General features: G+C 43.1%; 3 protein-coding genes across 6 annotated transcripts in view; 2 read left to right on the top strand and 1 right to left on the bottom strand.

Moving 5' to 3' along the window:
* Window positions 1-16,476, top strand: part of srebf2 (sterol regulatory element binding transcription factor 2) — a 597,702-nt gene that overhangs the window by 251,880 nt on the left and 329,346 nt on the right. The gene's annotated exons all lie outside the window — the stretch shown is intronic.
* The window catches only part of zgc:65811 (uncharacterized protein LOC393524 homolog), a 635,041-nt gene that overhangs the window by 390,897 nt on the left and 227,668 nt on the right, over window positions 1-16,476 (bottom strand). The window lies entirely within an intron of this gene.
* The window catches only part of LOC125879891 (glutamate receptor ionotropic, NMDA 2B-like), a 206,195-nt gene that overhangs the window by 105,708 nt on the left and 84,011 nt on the right, over window positions 1-16,476 (top strand). For all 4 annotated transcript variants that reach the window (XM_049562032.1, XM_049562031.1, XM_049562029.1 and 1 more), the window contains exons 5-6: window positions 5,615-5,758; window positions 6,869-7,139. In XM_049562032.1, coding sequence (XP_049417989.1) covers window positions 5,615-5,758; window positions 6,869-7,139 — 415 coding nt within the window. The remainder of the gene's footprint in view (window positions 1-5,614; window positions 5,759-6,868; window positions 7,140-16,476) is intronic.

Here is a 16,476-nt window from a genome sequence, read left to right as displayed (position 1 = left end):
GTTTTGCATATTCAAGAAGGAAGTGCTTCAAAATAACCTTCATCACATTTTATTTGGAACTGCTATACAAACAAAAAAACAACAACACCTGTGTTAAAAACTAGAGACACAATAGTAACAGACTCAGAACATGATGACTAAAATTCTTTCAAAATGGAAGCTTGAAGATTTCTGAGAACAGTAATTTCAAGTGTTACATGTGTCTGTATTTAGGGCTTCACTTCCCTTCTGCAATTCTGCCCACATCATGTTACTTTGCGAGGCAGCTGGATTCATGAGATCACGCGAGAATCACAAAGATCACGTGAGAATTCAGGCCTGATCTGCTACATAGCCTGCCTCAAACAGCTCCCACAGTAGACAAAGTATTGCGAAATCTCTGTGGACACATTCCTGCCGTCACATGCTATATACCGTCAGGGCGCCCATTGATACAGACATATTAACTGCACAAACTGGCACCTACACACACACACAGAAACACACATTGATACGGAAATGTCTCTATCCCCCACCCACATGCACATGCCTCCTGTAGACGAGGGCACACATGTGTCCCTTCCCTCCATCCCTCTTCTTCCTCTCTCTGACAGCAGCAGTCCTCTGTGGTTGAGCAACTCAGGCTTAGCCTCCTCCTGCCTAAATGGCTGGCTGACTGCCTGACACACACACACACACACACACACAGAGACACACACATGGACACATACACACACCTCCGTTTCCCTGCTCCTTCACCGACTCCTGGCTTCCTGCCCCTTCACTGCTCACTCGCTCCACACAGGATCACAGCCGTCTGCCAGGCCTGCCCTCTTCCTCTCCATTCATCCTATTGTCACCACATTGTCCTCTGCCTGTGTCCCTCTGGAGCCTTCAAATCTCAGCTACATCCTCGCTGCTTTTTGTACATCTCTATCTTTTTATTCTCGCTTGCTTATGTCCTTTCTCTCCCTTTTAGTTTCTCTCTGTTTTCCTCTTTTTCTCTTATCCGTCCTCTCCTCTACGCTTTTATCTCTCGCCGTATCTCTCCATCTCTCCCTCTCCCCTGTCTCCACCGGCCATTCATCCCGCTGCATTGTGTGGTGTGGTGTATTGTTGTCTGTGTACAGTAGCCAACGCTGACGTCAGCCGTAGATCCACAGAGAAGACAGTGACCGGCTCAGAAGCGCATTCAAAGCCTCGCTGGCTGGCTTCCTGCGTCTGGCTGACTGACTCTCTGGCCTCGCTACCCCCTCTGGGAATTTTAATACTCACTAATCGATCACCTTGTGCCAACAGAGGTGATAATGTGGCCAGACCCTAATTATTGTTGCTGTAAATGAAGAGAGGTGTTTTGCAGCACTTAATTTTACCCAAGGTTTCTTATCATTCCGTCCGCTCCCACCAGTAATTTTTTTTTTTTTGCTACCATATCTCTCATCCTTTCCCTGCTTCTGCTTCTGTCTTGCTCTTCTTTTAGCATGCATTTTTTTTTCTCAAAGGCTAATGAAAATTCTGCAGACCTCTGGCACTCTGAATGAGTGTGTTGGACAGTACATTAATACTGCTCTTAAGAAGAGAAAGATAGAGAGAGGAAGCCAGAGGAAATGGGGGGAAACAGGGTGGCGGGGTGCTGTGTAGAGGATAAAGGGGGGAGCGGGAGTGCGCGAATCTGGAAATTCAATTATAACTGTGCCCTGGCAGTAATTCCACTGGTATAAATGGGACGGCAGAGCGAGAGAAGAGATGGATAGAGATGGATGAAGGCTGAGAGAGAAGGAGGCAGAGAAGAGATGGAAAGTTGAGGAACAAATGGATTCAAGTTAGCTGAGGAACATGGAGTCCAACAGCCGTGTGTGCATCATTATTTCATCATTTCGAAAACGCGTTTCGCACAGCACGAGACGATAATGACATGTCTCAAACCTCACGGACGCAGCACATTTGCAAGCGCATTCGGCGAGTGTTTTTACATACGCGTTGAAGCTCTCAACATGCCACCTCAATGGTATAGCCCTGATCTCATTAATGCAGAAACAAGGTAACGGATCAGCCCATGTGCGTCCTCTGGGAGGAGCAGGTTAGCCTTTGATGTTGAGTGAAGCACAGAGAGTCCTGAGGAGCCAGAGAGACTTCAACACCCTGCCTGCATGTCCTGACTGTCAGCTGCAACTGACTGTACTCATATACAGTCCACAACCGAAACACGCACAGGGAGTCTGCAGATTTCAATTTCATTATTACAAGGCCTTAAAGGTCCAGTCGGTAACTTTTATGAAAACAACTTTGTGTCATATTTGCTGGACCTGTCACTATATCCTGAAAGAAGTATATCACACAGATAGCCTGTGAGAGCCAAGGAGTCTCTAAAGCAGCTCTCGATCATGTCAATGGCTCCATCAGCTGCAGTCAAACTGTCATTCAAGGCAGCGCTGATCAAATATGAATTAAGATTCTGTTACTGCGTTGCCTGTTTCAGATTTGCTGTAAAATGAGAAAGTCTAGTTGGTGGACAGGGGTTGGTACTCTGATTAACTGTATCCAACATGGCGGCTAGGTCACAAGCTCTCTCATGTTACAGCTAAACAATGCACTAAAAGGTGTTTCTGAAAACATTTGATTACAGAGCGACTGACATGATTGACAGCTGCTTTAGAGACTCCTCGACTCTGATTGGTTGTTGTTGTTCACATGTAGTAAGACCATAAGTAATACTGCAATGCAATAGAGTAGGCAGAGGAGTATGATTTTTTTTCACAGATTATCTTTCTCATTTAGTGCTGTGTAAATATAGTAACAGTTTCAGCTCATATGAAAAAAGTTATTTACCAACTGAAGCTTTAAAAGTCATTAAATAGTCTTAAACTTGAAGTTGTGTGTTCATAATTACCACAAACATTTGATCTGATTTCATTTCTTCATTTTTTAATTCCTTGTTGTCAAAATGATTCAAGCCTTTCTGCGTGAAGGTCCACATTTCTGATGTTACAAATCTTAAAACTGAATCTAATACTGTCTTATTACTTTACAGACAGGGTCGAAGTGTATTACCTGTTGGAATGTTTGTTAATGTAGCAGCTGACAGGAAGTAAACAGAGACCAAAGCTGGTGCCCTAGCAGTAGAATAGCACTGAAACGATCCATAGACCAACTCACAATGTTGTTAACAGTAACTAGCTTGTAGAGATCCCTGTGTCATCTACATAGAATGAAACGGCGCTGAGGAAACGCTGCTTCAATTGGTCAGTTTTTAGCCACCTAAAAAAAAGACTCATCTAAAAAAGTCAATTTCAATTTAAAGCCGCTACAAGGAACTTTTAACTGGATATGCAAAAGTCTCTCGTTTCTGCTGATGTCTGTGCGTGACCTACAACAGCAAATGAGACCATCAGTGTGAAGATAAGCTATTTCTATATAGTGTATATCCATACCTTTAGGAAACTGTCTCCGGGTCCACCCCAGGTCGCTTCCAGGACGAAACAATTTACGGCACTCAGACGCCACATGTCATCTTACCCAGCTGCTTACACACAGAGAAAATCCAATCCTCGGGAAGTCAGGAAATCCTTCAGGATAAACGTTTTATTCTCTAGTGATTTAGCATTTACCAGCCCAATCCTGGCAGGAGCCAGCGGGTCCACGGCGTTAGCTGTCCGGGGAGCCACACACAGAGGCCGCAGGTTGTGCAGATTCACCCCGCGCCAGCAGGGATGAGGAGAGCAGGGGCCGCGGGGCTGGAACACCTCATCCGGGCCGACGATAGGTACCAGCCAGGCATCGACAGGGTCCAGCGAGTGCCGAGAAATAAAGAGGCGAGGCACCGCTCCATACTCAGTCCAAGAAGCCGTGGAAGTGCTCGCCAAACAGGCCTTCAGCCTTACCAGCCAACCGCTGTGTTTACCCCGGTGGCGGCGCTTACGTCGGAGAGGTGGAGCTGGGGCGCGGCAGAGGTGAGCTGGGATCCCTGATAGGAGCGGGGGCAAAGTTTTCTCTTCTTGTTGTTTCATTCATCCCCAAAACAAACACATGCACGAGCCAGGTAAGCGTCTTTACGACAATACGCGCTAGAGCTCATGGGAAATGTAGGCTTCATTCCGGCAAAACACTACCGCTTTTGTCCACAGGGTCGCCAAAATCAACTCAAAATGAAAGTTCCTTGTAGGGGCTTTAAGTGTGCACTATATTTAGAATATTTTTACTGCTTTACCTTGCCATCAGACAGCTCTTTTTGACGGGAAACTGAAGCCGTTACCTCAAAGTCACCAGACTCCATTGAGAAAAACAGTAATTTAACTTGGCAGAACACGGGAGTTGCTGGTCTACTGCTGACTTGATTGGTTAGTGTGTCAGGTAAAATGGGAACTGATACTGATTTCTTTAGGTGGCTAGAATAGGTTCTGCTGCAGCCCCATCCACAGCAGTACATGGTTTAGCTACGGTGCGGATAGGTTTGGTTTATCAAAGATGCTAGTGAAGCAAAACAGCACATAAAATAAGCACAGCAAAAACATCAGATAAGTCAGACTGCTGTATTTAACTGTACATCTTTGAACGTCTGTAAATGAGAAGAAATGTGACGCGAACAAGTTTTCTCATTTCACATGTCTCTGCAGCTCAAATCAGTTGCTGGTTGTCTACCTGGGAGTGACTGTTGTTGTGAGCTGATGTCACAGTAATTTGGTCTATACCTGCGCTTACCTGTTGGGAAAGTATAGATTAACCTAACTCCTTCTATTAACCATATACCTGCATAAAACCTTCCTCTGTGTTGGACCACACTGATGATTTGTCCGTAGACCTGTAGACACCCTGACACAACAAAATCACTGTCACTCATGTAATATGTCACATTGGAAGCATGAATATCAAAGACCATGAACATGCTACTGTGCATGAAGTAGCTGGATTCACAGATCCGACTCACCCATGCACAATAACGAGCTTGTGTCGCAGAACTGCAGAGTCTTGTCTAGACTAGCATTTGTCACCTCCTCCTCTTCTGTCCAGCTCAATATTCCATTTCAGCACTGGTGGCTCGGATATCAGTCTGTGAGCGATGTTTATTGGAGTGTCTCTGACTGTACTGCTGTTTGGACCTGCTGTACATTCTGTATCTCTCATATTTAGATTCAGCCTCTCCAAGGCAAGGGACTTAGAGAATGTTGTATGTACAGCGTGACCGGGCTGTGTATGCCGTTTTCGAGTATATTCATCGTCTTAATATGTGGCACCTTGCAGGTTACATTGAAATTGCATTGTTCCAACACGGCTGTAATAAAACAAATTGATGAAAATGATCAATGAGATTAAGGACAGCAGCTTCGAGTCCCCAGAATTTGCTCCAGCCACCCCCGTGTACAAACTCATTAAAGGAGTCATAAAGGCAACTAATGAAAATCATGACCGGTATCATTACAAGCCCACTGGTGTCCTCTCGCCTTTCTCCTCTGTGAGCGAGAGAATAAAGGCGGCTAAATTAATGTTCCCACCAATAATGTTACAAAACCACCGCCGTCCTTTAAGTAGTATCTGTTCTCCTCTGTGTGTAAAGCCAACTAAATTAAAGTTCAGGCCAATATTGTTATGTAACCGTTTACACTCTGCCTCTGTGTGTGTGTCTCTTGTCATTTTCCAGGATGACAACTCCATGTTCTTTCAGTTTGGCCCCTCCATCGAGCAGCAGGCTTCAGTCATGCTAAATATCATGGAGGAATACGACTGGTACATCTTCTCCATCGTCACCACGTACTACCCTGGTTACCAGGACTTTGTCACCAAGGTAACCGCACTCAGCTGAGACAGACATGTAATCAGAAAGTAAAAATGACACAGAACAGAAGATGAATGAGCTTACCTGATCACTTCAGTGTCACATTAAATATGTTGCAGCTCTGAACGGGAAAATTTACTGTTCAAATCAATATATAGAATTTTAATATTGATGTTGATTAGCGACAGGTTTACTCAGCATTCAGTGGTTGGTATGAACTCTGCAATTGTCCTTTTGTAATAACCCCCCATTTAGAGGATTTTTTCCTGCCCCATTTCCACCAAACACTTCTGGTATGGTACCTTTGGAATCAAAAGTAAACCTTCAGACATGGTACCTAGACCCTAGGCCGCTTAGAGCGTTTCCACCGCAAACAGCACCCTTAAATGTGGGCGGAGTTGTTGTTGTCAAGCACCGGCTGTATTTCCTTATTACTAGTGACACAGATGGAAGTCTGCACCTTGTATATCGTCCACAGAACAAGGCTGCACGCCAACATTTTCAGAACAAAACAGATCAGGCTGGAGTGAGAGTCTCTCTTCATGAGACATTAGTCCTCCCCAGGCAAGCTCAGGGGTTTAGTGTTGCTGGAGCCCACAGGAACAACGCTCCACAGCGCTTTCTTTTCTCCAAGAGAGGATTAGAATATATGCAGTTCATATAATCCAGTCGGTCGCTTGAAGATCTGTCTGTGTTATCCAAGAGAGACAATAAAAACTACAGTAATGGTCAAAGTTGTCACATTTAAGGTGTGTTGATGGATTCACATCGTCAACTCATGCATTGAGTAACAATACAAGTTAGCATTCCACCTTAAAAGTAAGTCTCAAAACCAGCCATAACTCAGTCCTGAGCAGAGTGACGAGCAAAAATACTAATTCCTTTTAATATGAAACTGCTTTATTTAATGTTTGACTTCTGTGGATAATTTGGCTTCCTGTAAAAACCTCCTAGACAGTGAATATTGAAGGAATTCTGACCTGAAGAAGTTTCAGCTGGTGGCAGTCTGTAATCCTCACCACTAGATGCCGCTAAATCCTATGAATCCTACACACTGTTCCTTTAAAATAAAATCTCCTTTGTCTTCTGATCAGCTTCCTCTTCCTCTGTCCCATCCAGATCCGTAGCACCATCGAGAACAGCTTTGTGGGCTGGGAACTGGAGGAAGTTTTACTACTTGACATGTCCGTAGACGACGGAGATTCAAAGATCCAAAACCAGCTGAAGAAGCTCCAGAGCCCTGTCATTCTCCTCTACTGCACAAAAGAAGAGGCCAACACCATCTTCGAGGTGGCCCACTCTGTCGGGATCACCGGCTACGGCTACACGTGGATAGTGCCCTCACTGGTAGCTGGAGACACTGTCACAGTGCCTGCAGAGTTCCCCACAGGTAGGAAATCTGCTGTAGCAGGGGTACTTCAATACAAGTCATAGAGGTCCACTTGCATGCACAATATATTTCTGCATCAACTTTTGTTGTGTAATCAAGTCCCCACACTTGTGTGATGTCCAGGCAGACACACTGATGTAAGTGCTCATTGGTGAGTTTGCTGTACTTGACTTTTTCACTGTATTCATGATTGAAAACACTGACTCACTGCCCAGTCTTGTTGCCCAACTCATTTTACAGTTATTCTGCTGGAAGCTTGATTTGAGGTTTTCAGATACTTCAGTTTTGTGGTTCTTATTTTCTGTACTCTGAGAACAGTTTGGTTCAAAATGTTTGGTGTTGTAGTGGCATTCCACCACTCTTCACATTGGCCAGCTGTCTCGTTGAGAATTCTGCACACTGTTCTCTGGCTTTTCTCAGATACAATGAGCAAGTATTTCTTAGACGACTGATTCTTATGTGCATATTGTCAACATTGACCTTCCTTTCTTTGCATGGCTAGTAGATGCCATTCCACTTTATCAACCCACCTCTGACAGCAAGCTTCTAAAATACAACCACTAGCCCAAAAGAATGACAAGTGAGGTGTCGTGATACCGATGTGTCACTCGCAAACAATCCCATCAGGCTGTACTGAAACTTTTGGGTCTTTGGACCAGAGTCTGCCTATAGAGTCTGTGGGTGCTCATGAAACTGAGTCAGAATGAGGAATTATAATTAGATCCCATTTCTATCTAACATAATCTCAGTGTGGTAAGATGTTTGCTTGTGTTTCATTGTTTAATAATGCAGCTTTTCATTTGTAAGAAGAAGAATGTGATCTCTCTTCTTTCATTGTCTCATTGTCTCGCTTAAAGAAGGCAAAAACTTTAATCTCTCTCAGCAGCTAATGAAGACTGAGATGCAATTAAAATTTCTGGAGAAAGTTACTAGGTGGACCTTATGTTGTGAAATTACAATCCCAAGGTCAAAATGAGCTTTTACACTCAAGAAAGTTTGTAATCTGTAATTGAGGATGGAGTCAATGCTAACATTAGGAAGCAACAATGCCATGTTGCTGTTGTCGTGATTGTTTCCTGACTTCAATCACTCGTGGTGGTGTAATGGCCGAAATACATGGGACATGGACAGGATGCACCAATTAGGCGGAGGTGGAGCTTTACTGTGTGCATATTGAGTTCTGCCGTGTGACACTGTAGTTGTATATACAGGGTTTGAAGGTGTCGGCTATATTAAGTGGTACTTAATTAATTGACTGGATTGTTTGACCAACAGGATGCATAGATTTTATTGATTTATTTTGACACAAGGTTTGCTCTGCTCTTGTACAATAAGATATTTGTACGGGCTTTGTGCAGAGAATCAGTCGCTTCCAATACACAATTAATAGGAGCGAATTTCTGAGTGTATAGTGGGTCTGCACTGTAGGGCTTGCACCCTCATCCAAGAGGTGGCAGTCCATCTGCTGAGAAGTCAAGGGCCGTGTCCACCAAATCATCTGTCCCTTGCAAAATGCAAGGTACTTTTCTGAAAATACTAAGTTAGGAGCGCTCGAGAGCAGTTTGGAGGTGAGGCACTTTGGTTGCATCTGGTTGCTATGAGTGTGAGTGAGTGCCTAGGGTGAGAGGAAGGACCCACTGGTTTACGTGGGTTCATCAGAATTTATTGGCAAGGAAATATATATTTATATGTATTAGGGCTGCCGCCATCAAAGAATTTTCCTAGTCGACCAATAGTCATCATTTAGGGCCATTAGTCGAGTAGTCACCTGCATGTTTACGATTTTAACTTAATTATTAAATGATATATTTTGGGCGGGGCAACACAATGGTTTGAGTTGAAGGTGTGAGAAAGAATAGTGTCAGTAACATTGTTAACACTGTGCTACATTACAGAGAAATACAAACCGTACTAATGAACCTTCATTAATATAGGCCTATATTTTATCTCCAAGTGCACGTCACACACTGAGCGAGCCGCCTGTTAATGACGCTGTGGGCTAATGGGCATGTAGCTACTTCCATGTTTCAGATGATACGTCATGTTTGTAGTCGACCAATGAAGATGAGTTTACATATCACCTTGGGTTCGTCCTTCACCTTCTCAAAATGATCCCACACTTTGGATTTCCTGCCCGACATGTTATTAACTAGCCTGTGGAATAACCGCAGGTACCAGCCCTGGAAATTAGCAACCAATGGCTGGTCTTTGTGGAACTTGCTCTTTCTCCACTGTTATTGGACAGCTGGGTAAAAAGTAACAGTGACGAGTGCAGCGTTTTACCCAAAGAAAAAAAGCAGTGCTCAGAGCAGAATGGTCATCATTTGCAACACGGTGTAAATACACTGCGCTTCTGTTACAAAGATTTAAAAAAAAATAAGCTTACCTTAGGAAAACCAAAACTTTTAGTGCACGCAGGCCCTCATTCTGTTGTAATACACATTTTATTTTCAGTTTTCCATTTGGATTTTTCATGCAAGACAAAAACAAACTGACCTTTCCTAACAAGAAGTGAGGGAGCGTCTCTCCCCGCCATCTCCCCCCACAACTCCACTGGAGGTCATTCTAACCTTTGAAGGTCAAATGCAGACCCAAAGTGACATCTAAGTTGGGTTGCATTAACCACTGAACCTGCTCACGCAGTGTGACAGGGACACCTGTCAGACCGCCTCATGTAACTCTACTTTCAGTACTTGGGGGTGGACAGACTCTTTCAGAAAGGCCAACTCTCAGTGGGGATCTATTAGTGACGGCGCCGCCATCAGAACTACTGGAACTTTCCATGACTTCAGTCTGTTTTACTCTCTGTAGGACAGAAAAACCTTAGCGCAGGCAGTATATTTACGCCAGACATATGAGCCTGATAATTTGTTGGTGTTTGGCTTGTTGATTTACAGTGAAGGGGAGATATTACACCGCTGCCTGTCCTCAGCAGTTTCTGGGAGATCGTTGTGCCATACAGGCACCGTAACTCAAACTTTTTTACCTCTGCTCCCTTATTGACATCCATGGATGATTTACTCTAAATGGGAGCGAGGAGTGTGTTTTGCGAGTCTGTTTGTGTGCCTAGGAGTGTGTTTTGTGTAATGTCTGTGTGCATTTGGTGATTGGCGATGGTGATTGGTTCATGGTTTAATCTGTGTGAGAAAATAATGGTTGCGTGTAATCAAATGGCTTGTGTGTTTGTGCTTTAGTGTGTACTGCAAACTCTGGAGAGTGTTTACCTGAAGGCCACGGTGAACAAAACTGTGTGTGTGTATGTGTGTGTCAGTTTGTCTGTTCCAAATTGAGGTTACACTCTATAAAGTTTGATATATCACCATATCAGTTATGTAAATCACACAGCAACTTCGCTCTTGATTTATGTTGCCAGGGAGATCATCGTGACTAGCTCATGCACTGCCTCGGTGATTACAAAGTGGAGCTGGCAGAGTGGCTGCGTTGATGGACACAAACAAATCTCTTTCAGTTAACATTGAATTATCATGGGATTAATCATATGGGACATGATGACAGATAGTAGGCTAAATGTCATTCACTCATTTAGTGTGTGATGAATAGGACACTGAATGCCTTTAGTGTAATGTAAACAACAAAATGACAGATATTAAGTCATTTATATTTGCCTTCATATGATTGGCATCTTGTGTATTTATGGAAATATATGTGCTCTTAAACAAGATGCTGTATAGTGATATGCATAGTAATCTTATGGTAGTTTGCGTGTTGACTTTAAGTCAGCGTGCAGATGGCTGAGCTTCTGCTCACATAACTGCTGCTGCAAGATCTGTGTTTGTCAATGCTGCCCTCTGCCAATAATGACTTTGAAATGACTCAGAGAAATACCTTTTAAAGTCTAGAGTCTGACACCCTCTCACATCTTAAGACAATGTGAGTTTTTGGTCACAAACTGTTAGATTATTTCAAAGACTGCAGATCTTGTGGGGCCACTGGTTGCAAGACTACATCTAGATTTCTTATAAGATTATTTCCCAACCTTCTCATGGTGGAAATTATTACACCAAACTCCCTTTAAGAAATATGACATTTTAAGAATACCTTACGTGTCTATCAAAAACACTTAACTAAAGAAACGCAAGATAAAAGGTGTCATATGTCAAAGTATTCTTGTCAATTCGGCATTAATATAATCTATGAAAATAATATGTATTGGCGTACAAACTTGACATTTTGGATTTTGTCACCTCACCTTGCTACCAGCCTCCGTTGGTTCACTGTGCTATTTTAGTGGGAGGACATTGTTGGAATGGCCATTTCAGAAATTAGGATTTCTCACTGAAATTAGTGCTGGTGAGTGGATCAGATACACGCCAAATTAAACATGCACATTTGTTCACTCTACCAGTTTCTCCTCCTTTTCTACAGTACAAGAGAACTGAGACTTCACGTTCTCCCTCTAGTTCCCTCCATGTTTACTGTCTACCTAGTTTTCTGTTTTCTGTTTGGTGCTGGAGAAAGCGGTGCTATTGGTTGTTGACAATATTCACGTCCTTAAATTTCACTATGTGCATGAGCCAACATGGAAAAGTTGCGATAGTATTAAACAGCCAACTTAACTGAGTTTTATGACCACTTACAAACACTCGAGATCACGATAGCGCACACCAACTGCATTACAACTCTCATGATTTTATTCTGACAGTGGAAGTTTGTCTGCAACAGTGAAACCACTTGAAAAGCTGCTCAGTGGAAGGCTGGCATAAAATAAACATGATGGTAGGATGTTACTTAACAGCTTCAGCAGTGACATTCAATATCAGTCTGCACAGAGAGAAGCCTTACCTTCATAATGAGTTGCTAAAGCACCAGAAAGAATACTAATGTGGTGTTTTTAAGTTGTGGTACTGCAAATGCATTGACATTAGAAAACTGCCAGTAGAAACCCTGAATGCATTTTTATGCCTTAGAGCTGACAATAGCCGACGTCTGAGTCATTATGTTTTTCTGATTGTCTGTACATATGCCCCAATATTGTGAATGCAGTATCTCAAGAACACCTTGAGGGAATTTCTTCAAATCACAGATCACAGTCACAAGTCTAAGGTTGAGGTCACTGTGACCTTGTCCATCTCATTCTCGTGAACGCTATATCATAAGAACACTTTAAGGGAATTTCTTCTTGGCAAAAATGTTCACTTTTACTCAAGGCCTTGAGGAAATCTCCTCAAATTTGGCACAAACATCCTCTTGGACTCATGGATGAACTGATTACAGTTTGGTGGTCAAAGGTCAAGGTCACTGTGAGCTCAAGTTTGTCTTATTCTTGTGAATCCGATATCTTAAGAACGCCTTGAGGGAATTTCTTCAAATTTGGCACAAACATCCATTTCAACTCAACAATGAAATGATATGAATTTGGTGGTCAAAGGTCAAGGTCACTGTGACCTTGAGTTTGTCTCATTCTCATAAACACTATATCTCAAGAACACCTTGAGGGAATTTCTTTAAATTTGGCTACTACTATTTACTTTGACTCACACGAACTGATTGTTAAAGAAGTTCACTGTGACCTCGAATTTGTCTTATTCTCATATACTCGATTTCTCAAGAAGGCCTTGAGGAAATCTCCTCAAATTTGGCACAAACGTCCTCTTGGACTCAAGGATGAACTAATAACAGTTTGGCGGTCAAAGGTCAAGGTCACTGGGACCTCAAGTTTGTCTTATTCTTGTGAACATGATATCTCAAGAAGACCTTGAGGGAACTTCTTCAAATCTGGCACAAACGTCCACTTCAACTTAAAGATGAACTGATTATATTTTAGCAGTCACAGGTCTAAGGTCACTGTGACCTTGTCTGTCTCATTCTCATAAACGTCAAACCTCAAGAACACTTTAGGGGAAGTTCTTCAAATTTTGCAAAAACATCCACTTTAACTCCACAGTGAACTAATTCGAATTTGGTGGTCAAAGGTCAAGGTCACTGCGACCTTGAGTTTGTCTTATTCTGGTGAACTTGTTATCGCAGTAAGACCCTGAAGAAATCTCAGATATGGCACAAATGTCCTCTTAGACTCAAGAATGAACTGTGACCTGATAAATCATATTTTTGGCCATAACTCAAGCATTTATAAGCTGGTTATGACAAATTTCTGCATTATTGTCTAATAGAATAAACTGATAAAGTGATGATATTTTATACCAAAAGGTTAAAGGTCAACTTTACTGCGACATCATAAAGTTTTCAGGCCATTTGTCAACACCATAACTCGGGAACAGAAGGGGAGACATTTGGTCAGATACTGAATTAGTGACTTAAATCTTGGGTGAAATTTTCCTGATTGTATAGATCTTCTGTGCGACTAGACTGAAAACTTGTTACGCATCCATTTTTTAGAATATGTAGCTTCTTTGCAGCAACAGCCATATTTTAAGCATTGTTGGCTGTCACGGCTACACATGGCTCTAGACAGACATGGACGGAAGCTGTAATTGCAGCTTGACTGGTTCACAGAGGCATACAATTGTGAGGTGGTAATTCTAGATTGCTAAGAGAAAGGATAGATGGTGACAGAATACTGGCCTGAATTAATCAGGAGAAGATTCTGTTCAAAAGCAAGATACTGGCATGATATTACTAGACATCAAATATTCAACTGCAGCACTCAGGCATTCAACCAACACTTATTTCTTAGTTTCAACCTCAACATCATAAAAGCCCCTTGAAGCCTGTGGTGGCCGTCAACTTCCCCAACTTCTGAACTAACACCGTGGCATAGCATGCGCCTGATGATGTGGCAGTGTTTGCTCTGGGTGAATCTAGCAGTTCAGGGTTCAGTTGAAGGTGCACACTCGCTGTGGGGCGAATCTGCTTACTAGGCACACTTAATAACTCGCACCATGTGTGATGAAGAGCCTCCAATTCTCATGGGTAATTCCACTGATGCCTCCCTTAAGTGGCGCTCTGGGGAACCATCTCTCCTCCCACTGTCTTACTTCCTTTCCTTACCTCCTTATTTCATGCTGCTGTTCCCTCGCTTCTCCGTGGTTTCTGTCTCACTATTTCAGCCTCCTCTGACTCTCTCCTAACTCTCTGCTCACCTCGGGTTTTTTTCCTTCTGCTTCTTTATCTTTGTGTCTCTGCTGCTGTCTGACTTTTTCTCTCAGCTCACTCTGTCCTTCTTTTTCCTCCCCATCCCTCTCAGCTCTCTCTCGCTCTCTTACTAACAGCTTTTCTGTCTCTATTCTTCCTGATCAGTTGCACACTACTTGCTGCACAGACTGTGCTAACGTAACCACCCAATCTGACATCACTGACAATAATAAGCTGTTTCCAAAAATACCCAGTGTTACGGTGGTTCTGCTATTACGTTCTCCTACTCAATTTGCCTGTGTGTAGATACTCTGTCTGCAGCCTTTGTGATTTGTCTTGTATATGTGCGTGTGTGTGACAGGGGGACTGCATTTGCCTTCAAACGGAGGCAGGAGCCAGTTTACCGGCCAGAAAAAGGCTTTACAGCTGCCACAGCGCTGTTCAGCTATAACACAGCCAGTGACATGTCTGTGTTGTGACATTTAAAACATGTCCTGAGAGATGTTTGAACATATGCATGTCATGCAGCAGTTCCCAAGATGTAGAAAATAACACACCACACGGTGCATGCCTATGCGCAGCACTCACACGCTGCCAACACACACACACGCATCCTCCTATGAAAGAATCTTTACCATAAAATAATAAAATTGAAGTGTGCAAAAAGGAACAAGCGACGGGAGTGAGTGAGTGAGTGTTGGAAAAAGTGTCAACAGTGTGTGACATTAGATGTGGTCCTGGAGGGCCGGAGCTGTCAGTGCTGAGGCCCCGCGAGGAAGGCAGGTTGCCAGGCCGCCTGTCTATTTCTGCCCACTGACATGGTAGTGGACCGGCTGACATGTGGTCATACTCTGTCAGATAGAAGCAGACCGACTGATGGACAAAGAGAGGGACACATAACCAGATAAATTGACTTGAAGGCAGTCCGTGCTTCACTGAGAACTGTGTGACCTGAACCCAGAGGCGTCCAATGTGTCCCAAACAGAAAGATCAGTTATTGGCCACTTCCAGAAGTCACAAGGGCACTTGGTGCTGAGAGTTTAGATAAGGCCAGACATTTGATATGGAAGGTTTCCTTGTTAAAGGGCCTTTACACAGCAGATGCTTTTTTAAGAATTTCGTGCAAGTAATTTGCACATCAGTATTTTATTTCAAAGTGTTTCAGTCATGAGTACTTAAGATTTTTCTGAGCTTACATACTGCAAATAAAGTAGGGCTGGACCAAATATTCAGCAACTCAGATGTCCATTCGCTGGGTGTTATTCGATATTCAGTTTGGAGATTTGAATACCCTTTTTTTTTTTTTTTTCAAATCTCAACTTTGTTGGAGCTATACTGTTTCTGTGCTTCAGTTCATAGTTATTTCAGTTTCAGATTCACAGCGTTTTATTATAAGCATTCATAAAGGAATATATTTGTGATGGTGGCTGTGGTGAGGGGCAGCAACAGCTGATCCCTGACCTGTCATTCAGGGTCTGCCAGATTAGGGCAAACCAACACCGATCCAACTGTCCCACCTCTTCAAGAAGGTCTCGGCCTGGTTGTTTTAGTGCACACCCAAGTGTGATTGCTGTGTTCACACCTGCCCAAACGAACCCCATTTAGGGGGCAAATTAACCTTAGTTCGACTGAACCAAACCAAAAAGGGCAGGTGTGAAAGCACCCTAAAATTAGTCCAGGGTGAATCTAATCAGACCTTTTTTTGAGTGTTGCAGCTGTTGCTCATTGCATCGCTGGCAGTATGGTAAATTGGTCCTAAGTTAGTTAGCCAGGTATGCTAACATTTGCAGCTAACAGTGGAATAAATAAACACACAATTTAACCCATTCCTTACATTATTGCTCTCATGTGTTTGGAGAGGTGATAAAAATAGAAACAGATATTCAAGCACCCCCGAGTTTTACTACAGCCCCATACACACTGCGTTAACATGAAGAAAAGCTTGGCAGTCCTAGTATGGTTGCTATGATTGGCAATCGCTGTTCAGGGGAGGGGTCTAGCAAGCAGTCGATAGTCATGCTGGGTATATCAGGCAGAGGAAAGTAATTGAGCAACTCTCCCTTGATGTGAACCTTGGGAATGGTGCTGAGCTTCCAGCCGCTCTACTGGCTGTGCTAATTTTCCAGTAGTGCAATTCCGTGGTTGATGTGTGGTCACAACCCTTGCATGTCCAAAATGTTAGACCCTGTCCTATAAAGACACGTGACCTCAACCCAACATATGTTAAAGATTTGGCGGAAAGAAAAAAAAAGATCCTTAAATGGATCCACAGAAATCAGACCCC

Source organism: Epinephelus fuscoguttatus, linkage group LG19, assembly GCF_011397635.1.
Source record: "Epinephelus fuscoguttatus linkage group LG19, E.fuscoguttatus.final_Chr_v1".
Taxonomy (NCBI): Eukaryota; Metazoa; Chordata; class Actinopteri; order Perciformes; family Serranidae; genus Epinephelus; species Epinephelus fuscoguttatus.
Note: the sequence above shows the minus strand (reverse complement) of the source record. Positions and strands in the feature narration are given on the sequence as shown.